A 14,657-nucleotide genomic window follows, 5' to 3' on the forward strand; every position below is an offset into this window, starting at 1 on the left:
TATATATATTAAAGGAATGCTCAGATATCTCTGAGATTTTTCATTTACATACAGATCAGTGTCCACACAAAAATACTCATAAAAAAATGCATATTATGACAATAAAAATAAATAAATACAAAAATGCTGCAAGTACTGTACTGTATGTGAATTAGTCCAAGATAAGTTTGTTACTTCATTGAAACATCAATGTTTTTATCAGCTGTTTGGATTTTAATTCTGATGGCACCCATTCACTGCAGAGGATCCATTATTGACCAAGTGATGTAATGCTAAATTTATTCAAATTCTAGAACCACCCCTCAACAAACCTTGAAAAAGAAATAACTTGCATCATAATTAAAAATGATGATCAAAACACTAAAATGAAATGCAAATCTATGGGATTAGGCATTCAGGTCTAAAAGCAGTCAAAGCACTCTTTTCTATTATCCTTGAGCATATTACATAAAAATGACAGGGTTTACAAGCTTTTTATGATCATGAAAAATGTTACAGTTTATATATAATGTACGTTTGCAAAGTATTCTATTCCAGTTTTATGACTAGGTTTTCAAAACCGTGTTTAACACTGATCTCAGTGTAATGCCTTAACCCAGTGACTTCCATTGTAAGTGCGTTACTATTGTTGCATATTTTTACAACCTTGGGCATGCATTTATTTTCTGTGATTTTATCAACAGCATCGATTGCTTCAATTCCAGGACATCCCAGTCTTTTAAAGTGGGTGTGTCAGCTTGACCAGAAATACAGTATGCTGGTGAATGCTGAATCATCATGCATACATTTTCATTCTGAAAAAATACATGATTGGTCTCATTTCAGATGTTCTATCTGATCATCTGTCCCCAATAGTCATGCATGTTCCTATAATAGACACACTCATACATGAACACATTATGGTTTAATGTAAAAACATAAATAAACTAATAAATATGAGCTTTATGATCAAATAAATCCTAAGCCCAATTCACAATGACCGATTTAAGCACTGGGTGATGGCTTGTGAGATATAAACTGGCTATTGTGAGCAGCGTCATGCATTCATGATTTTTGAGGGGGCACATTTGGGGGGTGGGGTGGGGGGGGGGGGGTCGGGAGTATAAGTCATTATACGAAAGCACTGTATAACTGATATAGGCTTATTTTTTTATTTATTTATTCCTTTTTATTCAAAACAATTCCAAACATGCTTAATTTATCAGGAAATATCTTGTTTCTCAAATATGTGTAGGTAAACGCGTTTTGCACCTTTATAGATTGTTATTTGATCAATATATGGAAATGTAGTGTAATCTATTAACTACACATAAAAACCTGACTTTTTACTTAAGTGCCATATCATGCCATAACATATTTTTAATACGACTGAATTTGCATTTAATGTAAATTTTAATAACAATATTGTAAGATACTTATTTTAACACTTTCATTTTACAGAGAGTAAAGAACATTTACATTATCAAAAAACATTTTCATTCAGTCTAGCCAGAGTTCAGGCACTCTCAAAAACTCCCATTAAAATCACTGAAGCACTTTACATTATGAAACGAATATCTTACTTACATTCGTACGCACATCTGCACTTTTTGTTGTTTCTGATGAGAGAATTCGCTAAATAATTCAGTCAGCGAGCAAGTGAACAAAACACCGCGTTTCAGTGATGACTCTTCTGGACGTCTCTCATTGGCCATTGCATCCATGAGTGCAACAGAATAGTTTCTGATTGGTTATCATGAAGCGTTTTACGAACACGTCTGTCTCTGGCTCAGCGCCAGCCAGCGAACGCAGATTTGAATTTAGCAGCTGATGCTGTGCACTGAACGGTCTAATCACACCACTGTGATTGTATCAAATATATAAAAAATATTATTCTGCAATTTTTTTTTTTTTTTCGTTTGGAAGCTGCATTTAAAATCCACTTGGCACAGAAATCTGAAGGGGTACGTGCCCCCTCACTTTGAATGGGCACGACGCCTCTGATTGTGAGGAAAAAGTCAGTTCTGAGGTAAAAAATAATAATAATTAATTAATTACAAAATAAAATGTGGCATTGTGAAAATGTGGCAAATGTGGCACTGTCCCTTCATTACTCCCTGGAATATAACACTGCAGTGCTGACTTGACCAAAAACAAGCTAGAATATTTAGGAAGGGATTTTTGTAGATAAGCACTGCAGTCTTCCAATTACCTAGTGGGATCAGCTCTACTAATAGATGCATAAGGTCGGGATCCAGGGACTAGATTTGGTGGATTAAACACCCTGATTGGATCGGTCACCCCTGGATGGTCCGTTATGAAAAGAGCTGAGGTGTCGTGCTGGTAGAAAACAGCCAAAAACATTCCCTGTGTGGGGGGTGAGATATTTAATCTTTGTTTTTAATGAAGGATGCAGAGGGAGAACTGCAGTGGGATGCATATTTTGGTTTGTGTGTACATTCGTCTGAAATTATTCCATTTAATTTAATCAGCTGCTGTTTTCCTCACAATTATTATTATTATTATTATTTTTTATGGCCTTCTGTTTACAATTTTGCAATTAAAAGCACCAAAAAAAAAAAAAATAGTTTGGTTGAAATAGTTTTAAGTAGATTACTACTCAATCCATTTCGTGATTTATTTATTTTTAGTTAGAACTTTGGTTATTGCTTGACTGAAAAGAATAATAATAATAAAAGATGTCTTTAAGTGAACAAAACTGTAACTATCACATGAACAAGTATTCAGCAACTACACTGATTTAAATCTCATGGTTTGTTGTATGCTGTCACTGTGCATGTTTGATTCACTAAAATTAACCATTGAACCAATCCGAATGAGTCGTGTTTGTGAACAGAATGAGAGAAGTTATTGGGCTGAATCAAAAACCCTGATGTAGCTGTTAAAGGCTCTTCTAAGATGTTCAGTAATTAGAGTAATCGATTCTAACCTTTGAAATCAATTTTCAATTAACAACGTTTAAAAGAATCGATTCTTTTTGGCATTGACTCCTAGGTTTAATAATATTGTCGATAATAATTGACCCTAATGTCTTATAACATCAAGGTCAATGTTACCTAAGGAGCCAATAATTGAACAACACATTCATTTTAAAGGAACATTTTGTTTAATCAGCTACATTACAATTTATCAAATGTTCAGTTTGTGTCAGGTTTTTAGCATTCACTCATCCTTATTCTTTTTTTGTTGTGGATTAAGAAATGATTAGGAAATTGCAAAAATTATTCTAAATGGCCATACTGAGTGATGGACATAGATTATTTATAAACAGGGGTTAATCTTTGCTCTCTATGGCAAACATTCTCCATTTCATCCTAATCGTAGTCCTTTGTGTGGATCTCTGGTGAAAGCAGGTGGGATTATTGACATTTACTCATGTAAATTTTGCCAGAGGTAATGTTTTATGCCTGAGTGGTGACATTTCTGAGGTTTGTGAAATTGCTTTATGAAACAGCAGAGAGAATAGAAGAGTTTTTTTTTTTTTTTTCTCTGTTCTCCAGGTCAAATGTTGGTCAGCGTTAACTTAGGAAAGCCTACGGTAAATGTCAAGCCACATAATTAAAAAAGGGGTATGTAATTAACACAGCTTTATCTAAGTGCAACTCAAAATTTTGTTCTTATATATATATATATATATATATATATATATATATATATATATATATATATATATATATATATATATATATAGTTCCATGCAACATTTGTGAAATGTTGACCCCCTTATTATTAGTTGCTGTCTTCAAACATGATACCTCACTGCCAAGAAATCAATAAGCATAATTTGCGCTTTCTATACAATAGGGAATTTGGCCCTTAGAACACAAACACAGCATGAACTATGGTGGAAATATCAGAATTTTGCACATTTTGAACAACACAATGACAAAATGAACGCTTGAATTATATCACCGTCATCCCACACCGCTTGTGTACAGCGTATTTCAACAACAATGTTTTCCCAGTGTGCATTCTGTCATCCATGGCGGCTGTAAATGAGTGACAACTGTGCTGTCAGTCACTTGTCAGTGTGCAAAGCTTTGGGAGAGAGAGATAGCTGCTGATTTGAAAGCCCGTTGTCTGAGGTATCTATTGGATACTATTGAACTGTCAAGACTAGTACAGTATGAGGAAATACTCATGCTTATTTGCACTTATTTGTTACACACATTTTGCAGATAGCATCTTTAAGTATTATACAACCACCTGAAAAACTGTAATATTTTGAAATATTATTACAATTTAAAATCACTGTTTCTTATTTGAGTATTCTATGGAATTTAATTTATTTGTGTGATGCAAAGATGAATTTTCAGTAACCGTTACTTCAGCCTTCAGTATCACATGATCCCTTAGAAATCATTCTAATATGCTGATTTGCTTATTATCAGTGTTGAAAACATCAGTCATAATTCCAAACTTTCTGAAAGTGTAGATTTTACTGTATTGCACAATTTATTAACTATGTTTAGGGTCTTTTTTGCTCATGGATGCTTATGATTACCTTTAACATGCACAAATGATCAGTTATGTCATTGCTTAATTGTCTTGAAAATTGCAAAATTGCAAGGTATAATTCTAATTAAAATTTAATATTCCAGTGCTCATGTACTTATCACTACTCAGTTCCCTCCATTAAACATGATCTTTGTTAAAAATCTTTCTTTTTTTTTTTTTCTTTTTTTCAGAGGAGACAAAATGGCACACAAACCTGATTAGAAATGTCTGTGAGTGTTGGAAATTAACACACACTCACCCACAAAAGCATATTCAGTTGCCATAATTGGTCAAAAAAGTTGACCCCAATATCATAAATGAATATCTGGTGATGCATTCTAAAGAGCTGTCATAATTTCAGTGAGTGCCCTCGTACACCTTTATATCCATCTACCCTCCTCTAAACGACTCACAGTTGCATTTTAATCCATGATTAGCATAAAGCCATAAATCACTGAAGGGGAGGCCAACTAAGTATTATGACACAATGACCTACAGATGCTGTGAAGGTAGTGAGCAAGATGAGAGGATGCAAAAAAAAAAAAGATGGAAGGTAAAGTGGAGATGCTCTTACCTTTACCCTCCCTAACACTTCACATTCTGATTAGATGTCACACACATTTAAAATTCTGGGAGGGAATGTAACGAGACAGGGCTCAACACATATACCTGATGCAAACCACTACAGAAATGCAAAAGGAAGTTGGCAAATACAATATGTATGTTGCATATGTAATATATATATATATATATATATATATATATATATATATATATATATATATATATATATATATATATATGTTATTTATCACTTACAGTATGTGCATATATTAGAGCTGTTAGTACACTTATACTGAAAACATAGGAGTTTGGGTAGAAATTGTTGAGTATTCGAATGTAACAGAACTTCAGACGTCTGAGCTATGGTGTATATTTTGCTGTATTTTACTGTCTATTAACTATAATTAAATGAATATGATTTAAATTTTAAAGTTCAAATTATCTATATATTTATTTATTTCTGAGGTGACATGAAAACAAACTTTAAATATATATAACTTCCATCCATCCATCCTTTTTTTTTTTTTTTTTTATCATCCATGATTTTGGTATTAGTTTTATGACCTATACTATGTGTGATAAATAACTGGAATTCCTGTAGGGGTGTGCATCAGGGATGCATGCTGGGCCCTATCTGATTTTCTGAAGTTGTAAATAAAACAAAGATTTTTGGACTACATTTTGCAAGAATATTCTATTTCAGTCTTTCTACTTAATTGTTTTAATTAAATCCAGTGTGTTATACATTTTAAAAAAATTGTTTCTTCACCAATTTGTTTACATTCTCTCCAAAAAAAAATGTGCATGACATATGATCATAATTTATCACTAAAGTAATTCTAAAGCTTCTTGTGCCTAAACTGAGATCAAGTCACAAAGTCATATTTGGGGAAAATGGGGATTTTAGCTGAGCCTCAACTTTCCAAGCATGTCAGTGAAAGAATCAGCAGTTGGAAATTTGTATTGAGCATATTGTGTTACAAACAAGCCAGGTTCCACCTCCACACAATCACAGCGCACACCCTCACCGGAGTTCTGAATTACATCCACCTGTTCCTCATCACCAGCCACTCACCACAGCACTAGAAAAACCACACACACGCACCCAGTCATTGTCCGGTCACGTTCGTGACAAGATCATTCCTGTATGCTTACTATAAGGACTAACTCCTCTTCTACTCTCGCCAGTGATTCTCTCCGAAGACCCAGTTCCCCAAGTGTGCGTGTTTGTGGTTCACCATCCCTCCAAGAAGTCATCACCCTACCTTCACGTATCCAACCTCCTTGTCACTCCTCACTACCTGTTCCTCTGCTTGTGTCTTTTTTAAATAAACATCATCATCTGTTACTCCTCAGTTTCCAGAGTAATCTGTAACATATTGAGGTTTCCTTTTTTCTTACAAATTAAGTTTTTGTTTTATGTTGATGGTGAACCTTTTCTATGCTACTGAGTAATCAAGATGTTTACTGGAAAATCTTTCAGCCACATTTTAGGCTATTATGCAATAAATACATCTAATGTGTATCCTTTGTGATTCATTTTCTTGCATTAGTGATAAAGACTCTTGTTTATGTCCGGATGGGAAATGTGAGGAAATATTTTTTTATTTATTAGTGCATCCATTTTATTTGGCTGTAAATCACTTTGCACATCACGCTAATTATGATTTCCGCATTGATTACATCATGAAGAATGCTTTATGGGAGTGGCCGGTTATTGCTGAACTTTTGAGATTCCTACTTCTATGGTAACAGGTACTTCTGTTTTCCTAAAGCTTTCTTTAAGATTATGGGTAGCGTAGCTTTTATTTATTTATTTCTTTTTCTTTTTCTTTTTCTTTCTGGCAATTAAGCATAATATTTGAATTAATTGACCCTAGGGTTTCTACGGCTTATATTATTGTTTACTTTATCATGAAAAAATGTATTATCTTTGGTGAAAATAAATATGATTTTTCTTTCCACAATAATTCATCTGTTATTACAAATCCCATGATAATCCAGAATAAATTAAACAATGTTATTTGTTGACCTGGATGACTGAGTATCTCCACAGACATATCTGTGTTCAGATTATAATAAAGTAACACAATGGGACCTCGGGTCTTTTTTCTTTTTTTTTTATGCGATGGAGATGACGATGTGTGGGGTCCTGGTGAGTGAGGTGCTCAAGGCTCTGATTTCCTTTACAACTGCCCCTGTGTGCAAATAGCAAGTTCTCCACAAAGACAGGGTTGATGTTTGCTTAGCGACAAAAAGCCAGACTGGTTATTTACTCTGCTCCGCACTGTACTGGTCAGTTCATGACTGTGCATCTTTAGTATATTCCATACTCAGATCAGACTCTCAGTCCCAGGTTCCTTGAAGGTGTTTAAATTGTTTATCATATAGTTATAACATCAATAGCAGGCCTGACTCAAACAGCTGAGACCAGATTTGTTGGATATTCTTGAATATCCAGTTTTTTTTTTTTTTTGTATTCAGTTAAAATAATATTTCTCCCAAAAATAGTTATGATAAAAAAAATAAAAACAAAAAAGACCAGTGTTGGATTTTGAATGTTTTGAAAGAAATCTTTTATGCTCACCAAAGCTGTCATTATTTGATCAATAATGAAAAAAAGGTCAAATGTTGAAATAACTGTTTTACATTTTAATAAATGTTCAAATGTAATTTACTCCTGTGATGGCAAAGCTAAATTTTCAGCATAATCACTCCAGTCGTCAGTGTCACATGAGCCTTCAGAAATCATTGTGAATATGCTTATTTGTGTTTATAAAACATTACATTTTATTATTAATGTTGAAAACAGTTTTGCTGCTTCATATTTTTGAGAAAACCATGATACTTTCCTTTTTATTATTCTTTATGGAAATAAAAAGTTCAAAGAAACTGTATTTTAAACAGCATTTATTTTAAATTTTTAATCTGGTTGTAACAGTAAATAAATAAAATAAAATAAAATGCCACTGGCTCATATTTTGTAACCAAATTTTGTGACATGCCAAGTCTAAATAAGCATTTCTGCAATTAGTATGAGGACTCAATTTCAAACTGTTTGACATTTATTTTAAACAATAATTGAGACTGTGCCTTCTAAGAAAATTTTTATAGTTTCATCATGAGGGTGTTCTAGTAGATGGAATAGCTCTATAGATTATATAATCTATAAAAATATTATGATAGTAGAAAACTGAAGACAAATTCTCCTGCGGCAAGATTACTTGTACTACTTCAAACACTACTTTTGGCTGTATGCATAAGTGCAAATGGAGAACAAAACCCACTAACAGAAAATGAAACTTAATTACAGTACTTGGATACTACTTGCATCCTTCAGATACAAACAGATATAAATATAGAATAACAAATCCATCTGGCAAGAGTAAAGCAAAAATCGTTTTGCTTTGAGCTTAATTAAATTCATAAAACTTTGCTTTGAGAGAATTTTGCAAACAAAAATACCAAAAGCAAAGGAAATCTTAAGTCAAGGGTGAAGAAGATAAAAAAAAAATAGGCTCTGGTTGTCTTTACAAACCTTGCCAGTAAATGTGGACTTCTCTCGACCTTCACCTCCGAGTCTTAAGAGCAGAAAGTGCCAAGGAATTACTGGCTCAAAGCCATTCTACTTGTGTGAATGCCCCCTGGTCTGTCCTAAAAGGAACATTGGAACATATTGATCTGATAGAATTGAACAAAAACACACAGTGGCCTTCTGCAGTTCTTCATGGAGCTGCTATTAGAGTCGCCAGAGTGATTTACACCAGAGTGTGGACACAGGTGTGTTTGGCTGTTTGACATAATATAACTGTAGTGAAATATGTGTTGCTTGCAAAAAAAAAAACAAAAAAAAAACAAACGTAACAACAATAATATATATATTATTATTATATAATATATATATATGCTACACTCAACTGAACACAAGAATCAGAAAAAAAACATACTGTAAATTAATTTATATTCATAATACTAAGTATATTATGTGTTAAAGTCTAACCACCCACTGTCAAATACCTGCTCTGAAGGAGATTATGGTTTACAGAGGGAACTGGTCTTGATCATGCTGAGTCACCATTAAGAATGCATTCTTGATTGTAATGTGAGGGCCTCTAGTGGTTAGGGACTGAACAGGTTAATAGAGTTCAGCCTGACACAGAGAGAAGCACCCGCCTGCAGCCTGCAGATCGAGGCGGGGCTGCACCTGCTCTGATTGGTTCAATCGTCTTTCATAGACTTCCATGATAGGAAATGTTTGCGTAGTTGGTGTAGGACGGAGAATGCTGTTTAAAAAGCTAAAAACGCTGTACAGTTTTATAAAGCCTTCATAATGCACAAAAGAAGAAAAAAAAACATTAGCCTGTAACTCGCCATGTCCCTGAAATGATTGTTTTGTTAAATTAAGCTGATCTTTAGGCTAACATACGAATATAGTAAATTAATTGGGTTGATTATCCACAGTAAGACGATCAGGTCTTCAGATAGAAGAATGAATTATGAATTAAATTATTTTTAGAAAATTTTATTATTTCATATAATCAGAGTATGAGAATGGAAAATGAAAGGGGTGTATCATTACTGTTTTAATTTATATAGCATGACAAGACAATTATTGTTACATATAATTATCCGTCATGCAGTTGATAAATGACACTGCGATAGTCTAATGTGTCTGCCAATTCAATTTTTATGAAACTTTTAACTTTCTTTACTACATTGCAAAACATAGACTTTTTCTCACCTTTATTTTATGGAAAATATGCTGCTCCTCGTTATTTGAAAGTGAAGAAATCGATATTTATTATAAAATCGAACTTTTATTTCTATCGGCCAGTGATTATTCTGAAAGGACATACGCATTAAAACGTGTTTTAAAAAGACCAAACTCAGTAAACATTTTTAATAACACATTTTATTTACAGACAAGCAGGTTATGGGTGGAAATTAAACGCTTTGTGTTCATATTCTGTGCTCATATCTGCTTGTCTGTGAATATAATGCTTTATTAATAATTTATTTACTGAGTTTGGTCTTTTAAAACACTGTTTTAATGCATAAAGCCACGTACTTTCACGTTAAGCGTCTTCTAGAATGTCCCAATTATTCATTTGTGAATTAATCTGGTCAAGAAGATTAAACTTGCAGCAGCTAACATCTCTTGATTCAATAAATCAGACATAGTGAGTCAAGTTAACAATAAAAAACTGCATTATAGTTAAGGCTTTTAAAACTGTACAGCGCATTTAGCTTTTTAAACAGCATTCTCCATCCAACACCAACTACGCACACATTTCCTATCATGTATGTCTTTGAAATACAATCGAACCAATCAGAGTAGGTGTGGGGCGGGGCTGCACGTGCAACCCCGCCCCAGGTGCAGCCCCGCCTCGATCTGCAGGCTGCAGCTGGGTGTACTTGGACACAGACGCATACACTTATGAAGTATGGTGTCACAATACCACTTTCTATACTATGACCCAGGGGCGCTGCACAAGATCCCGGGCCCTATGCATGGGCAGTCCTAATGCCCTCTCTTCCTTGGTTTTACCCCTAAAATGAGAGGTCATAACACAATCAAATGCTATCATTTTAATACCATAGTCAATATGAATAATTAAAGTACTGTAGGCCTCTATTCGTAGTGTCAATAGAGCATAAAAAGGCTGTAAAAGGAAAGTGTGTTACTTTATATTATATTAGAACTAGTATTAGAACCTATTTGGATATTAATATTAGATCCTATTTGAATGTGACTGTATGATTTTTTCCAGTTATTAATTTACAGGTTTTGTTTTAACTTCTGGGGCATAATTAATTATAATAAATACATTTAATAATACATTTAACCTGAAAAAATTGTTGCATTCAGATTTTCACCTGAAAATAGTTGTGCATAGCCTTTTGTGCATATCATCATATTTATTCAACACATACATTTTGATGTAATTATATATATATATATATATATATATTTTTTTTTTTTTTTTTTTTTTTTTTTTTTACATAGTCAAAGACTGGAAATCATTAAATTAAGCAGGAAACAGACAGGCAGACAGACAGACCACGTCTAGATGAAGCTATATTTTATGAAGGGAGCCCCTCTCAGGGTTAACCTTAGCATGAAAGTGTTTAAAAGCCGCTGACATAGCAGCAGTGAAAGCAGGTGTATATGCAAAGCAGACACTGTTGGGCGTGGCCTCGTCTGCTTAAGCGCCTCTTTTGACCATTCATAATTCAGGTAGGCGGTGTTCAGCACAAGGAGGGGCGTGTCTTGACGCTCAACCCGAAGTTGCGAATCCTTCGAGGTAATGAAATGGTTACAAGTCGTTCAATCCGGATAATCAGACACAATTATTTTTCAAAAACAAAAACAGCGCAAAAGCAAGCCAGTCCAGCTGTGTTTATTGTTACAGAATGTGCTGCGGAACGAAGACGTGAGTGTGCGCGCTGGAGACGCAGACGCTGGACTGTCAATGCCCGGATTCTCTATTGATCATGCTAATGTATGGAGATATAACTTCTTAAAATAAGCAGAAATGTGGTCGGCTCGTTTTCCTCTCTTCTTCTGCCTCGTCTTCATAACTGTGGTGGTTCAGAGGAGCAGCGGGCAGTCAGGTGAGTGATAGTGCCGGTGCGTAAAGGGTCTTGGCAAGCTGCGCACTTGTCCGGTGTGCGCTGTTGTTATCGACTACTTTGCTACACTTAAACGACCGGAGATTAAAAGATTGTGAAGTGTATGCTTTAGGCACAGTGTATCGTCTTTATGACGGCCAGAGGAGGAATTCATTGGAATCACACACACACTTGAGGACTTAATGCAGCATGTACCATCTCTAGTTTGTTTATACATTTCGTCCAGTGCTTATTTAATCCAGTAATATTAGTCAATCAGTAGTCAGGATATGGCACGCTAGGCAATCCGGTTTCATCGATAATTATAATTTCCTGAAATTGATTGGATCATATAAGTACAGCAGCAGATTGTATTTAATATTGGGGATGATGGTGACGATTAAAAAAAAACCTTTTTCTTTTAATTATAGTTGGCACTGTCAAGAATTTCTTAAGGTATTGTCAGGACATTGTGCCAATGTCACGCAGAAAGTTTCTAGTCAATATACCAAAGCATTGCTGAGATACAGCCTTAGTCTGGCATGCTTGCTGTCAAACTTGTTGACATGTTACATGAGAACTTGGGGATTTAAAAGAAAAAAGCATTTGATATCTCTGTCCAGGGTGGTCTGAAGATGATCTGACCCTAATTTGGTGAACATCCAATGAACTCTGAGAAGGAGTTAGAAAAAAATAAATAAAAATAAAAAAGTTGTTTAAATACATTTAAAAATGGCTGATGTCCAATATGGCCGACCTTAGCTCGTGACTTTAGCACAAACAATTGAAATGTTCTACGCAAATCCAGTAGTTGGTGCAGTCCACAAACTGATCTCTTTTGCCAGTGATATCTGACAAGTTTTGTTTCATTAGGCAAACTCATTGCAAAGATTTCCCACTTCCTGTTTGCCAACCTCGCCGCAAAAACTGTTATTGTGTTACATGTGAACGGTTTGATTAATCCGATTGTTTTATTTCAGTTTTGACAAGAATAGTCTGACTGTGTTCTGAACCAAATTTGATAGGTGGATTTTGATAACATGCTTTTTATGAAATTGAAAATGGTGGGAATTACATGACTTAGCATGTTCCAAAGAATCAGGGGCAAAATAATAAATAAATAAATAACTAAAATAAATAAATAAATAAATAAACCTTTTTAGACCAGTTTTGAATGTTTCAAATAAGAAACGTAAGTGTAATTTTGACCTGTTGGTGGCGCTTGAGAGAATGAGATGGAAACACCAGAATGGCCATTTGGGAATGTTGAGACTCTTCCCATTCACTGTGATAAATTTCACAAATTTATACCATGTGGTTCTATGTGCTGTCATAGACTTCCAGTCAGGGGAGAGTCTATTTTAATGTGTCGATGCGCGCAAAGGCGCTTAGTGGAACGCAGCGCGGGAGCGCGCTCAGCGGAACGCGCGTTTCCTGCGCGCTTGGCATCGCGCTGCGGACCCCTACGCTGTGTTCGAATAGCTGCTCAGCATATTTCTGCATCCCTACTGTGAGAAGCGAACTCAGCGTTGGCGGTGCGTGAATTAAGTTTTGTTGTGCAGTGTATGAACAAGGAGAAATGTGGAAGGAGTTTATCATGACACAAATATAAATGAGCGTTATGACGCAAAACGGTGTTGAGCCTGTATCCAGGGAGGCAAACTTGTACTGTTGATTTATGTGTGTTTAGTTCTTATAATGAATATAACCAGAGGTGGAAAGTAACGAATTACATTTACTCGCGTTACTGTAATTGAGTAGCTTTTTTGTGTACTAATACTTTTTAAAGTAATTTTTTAAATTTGTAATTTTACTTTTACTTAAGTATATTTTGATTGAAGTATTGTACTTCGCTACATTTTAAAACACATTAATTACTGAGTAAAAAAAATAAAAATAAAAAAAATAAATCGCTCCCTGGAAACTACGGCAGTAAATAATGAGCAGGAGGGCAAACTGGCGCTAAAATCAAAAGAAAGATGCAGACGGACAAAACAGGCGTTAGTGGTGCAGACACCGCTGAAAACGAAACTCCGTCATATTCTGAAGTTGAACTCGAAGGAAATGAAGTGAACCCCTGGCCATATGTATGCTCTATTATGCAGTGTAAGCTGTACTTGCCTAAAACCAAACTAGCAGCTTATAAAATCTCGACAAGACATCAACCCTTCGCAAGAATGTAGAGGTAAGCTAAATAATTGCATCGTTGCATTGGTGGTTAAAATGAAGCTTTGACATTTTAGCAAGAGGTTTTGCACAAATTAGCTAAAAAGACAGTGGTGAGGAGTGTGCTATTTTTGTTTTAATGATGTGTGCGCGCATTTATAGTGCGTTCTTTCACTGTGTGATTCAGTCTCCTAAAATGCATTTAGAATGATCGCAAAATTGAAGATATAGGGGCAGAAAATTCACATATTTATATAATTTCATATATTAAATCAAAATCACACAAAGAATGCCATCTTTTACATGAATATATACATACATATATATATATATATATAACAGTTCAGTAAACAAGTTAATTAAGAGACTTGCGTTTTAGACACCATATTGCCTTTTTTAGCTCTATTTCTACAACAGAAAATAATTCCAAACACAGCCACCAAAGCACAGTTTTGCGTCTCTGAGCAACGTGACAGTGTTTCGTTCCTGAATGAATCAAACGTTTAAATGATTCGGTTCAATCGCAATGACTCACTTATTAACAGTGACTTGCTGACACATACTGGCCATTTTAATTTCACATTTAAAGTAGGCTATCTTTTGATTTTTTTAAATAATTAATTTCTTATCATTTCAAATGAGTATTCAACATTTTATGCCTTGTATATCAAAACATTATTTATGCATTTGTAACTGCAGGTTAAATGCATTCTTGTCCAGCACTACACAGTGTGATACATCTAAATGCCACTTCCAATGAATATTCTGCATTTCCTCTGCATTAAAAGATGAGTTTGTTGATACTGATTTCCTTGGCA

At 34.6% G+C, this 14,657-nt stretch overlaps 1 protein-coding gene across 1 annotated transcript in view; it reads left to right on the forward strand.

Moving 5' to 3' along the window:
* The first annotated feature begins 11,332 nt into the window (after positions 1-11,332).
* LOC132143397 (receptor tyrosine-protein kinase erbB-4-like) overlaps positions 11,333-14,657 on the forward strand; it is a 165,781-nt gene continuing 162,456 nt past the window's right edge. Inside the window, exon 1 of the mRNA XM_059553572.1 lies at positions 11,333-11,676. Coding sequence (XP_059409555.1) covers positions 11,598-11,676 — 79 coding nt within the window. The 5' untranslated portion in view covers positions 11,333-11,597. The remainder of the gene's footprint in view (positions 11,677-14,657) is intronic.

Source organism: Carassius carassius, chromosome 7 (assembly GCF_963082965.1).
Source record: "Carassius carassius chromosome 7, fCarCar2.1, whole genome shotgun sequence".
Taxonomy (NCBI): Eukaryota; Metazoa; Chordata; class Actinopteri; order Cypriniformes; family Cyprinidae; genus Carassius; species Carassius carassius.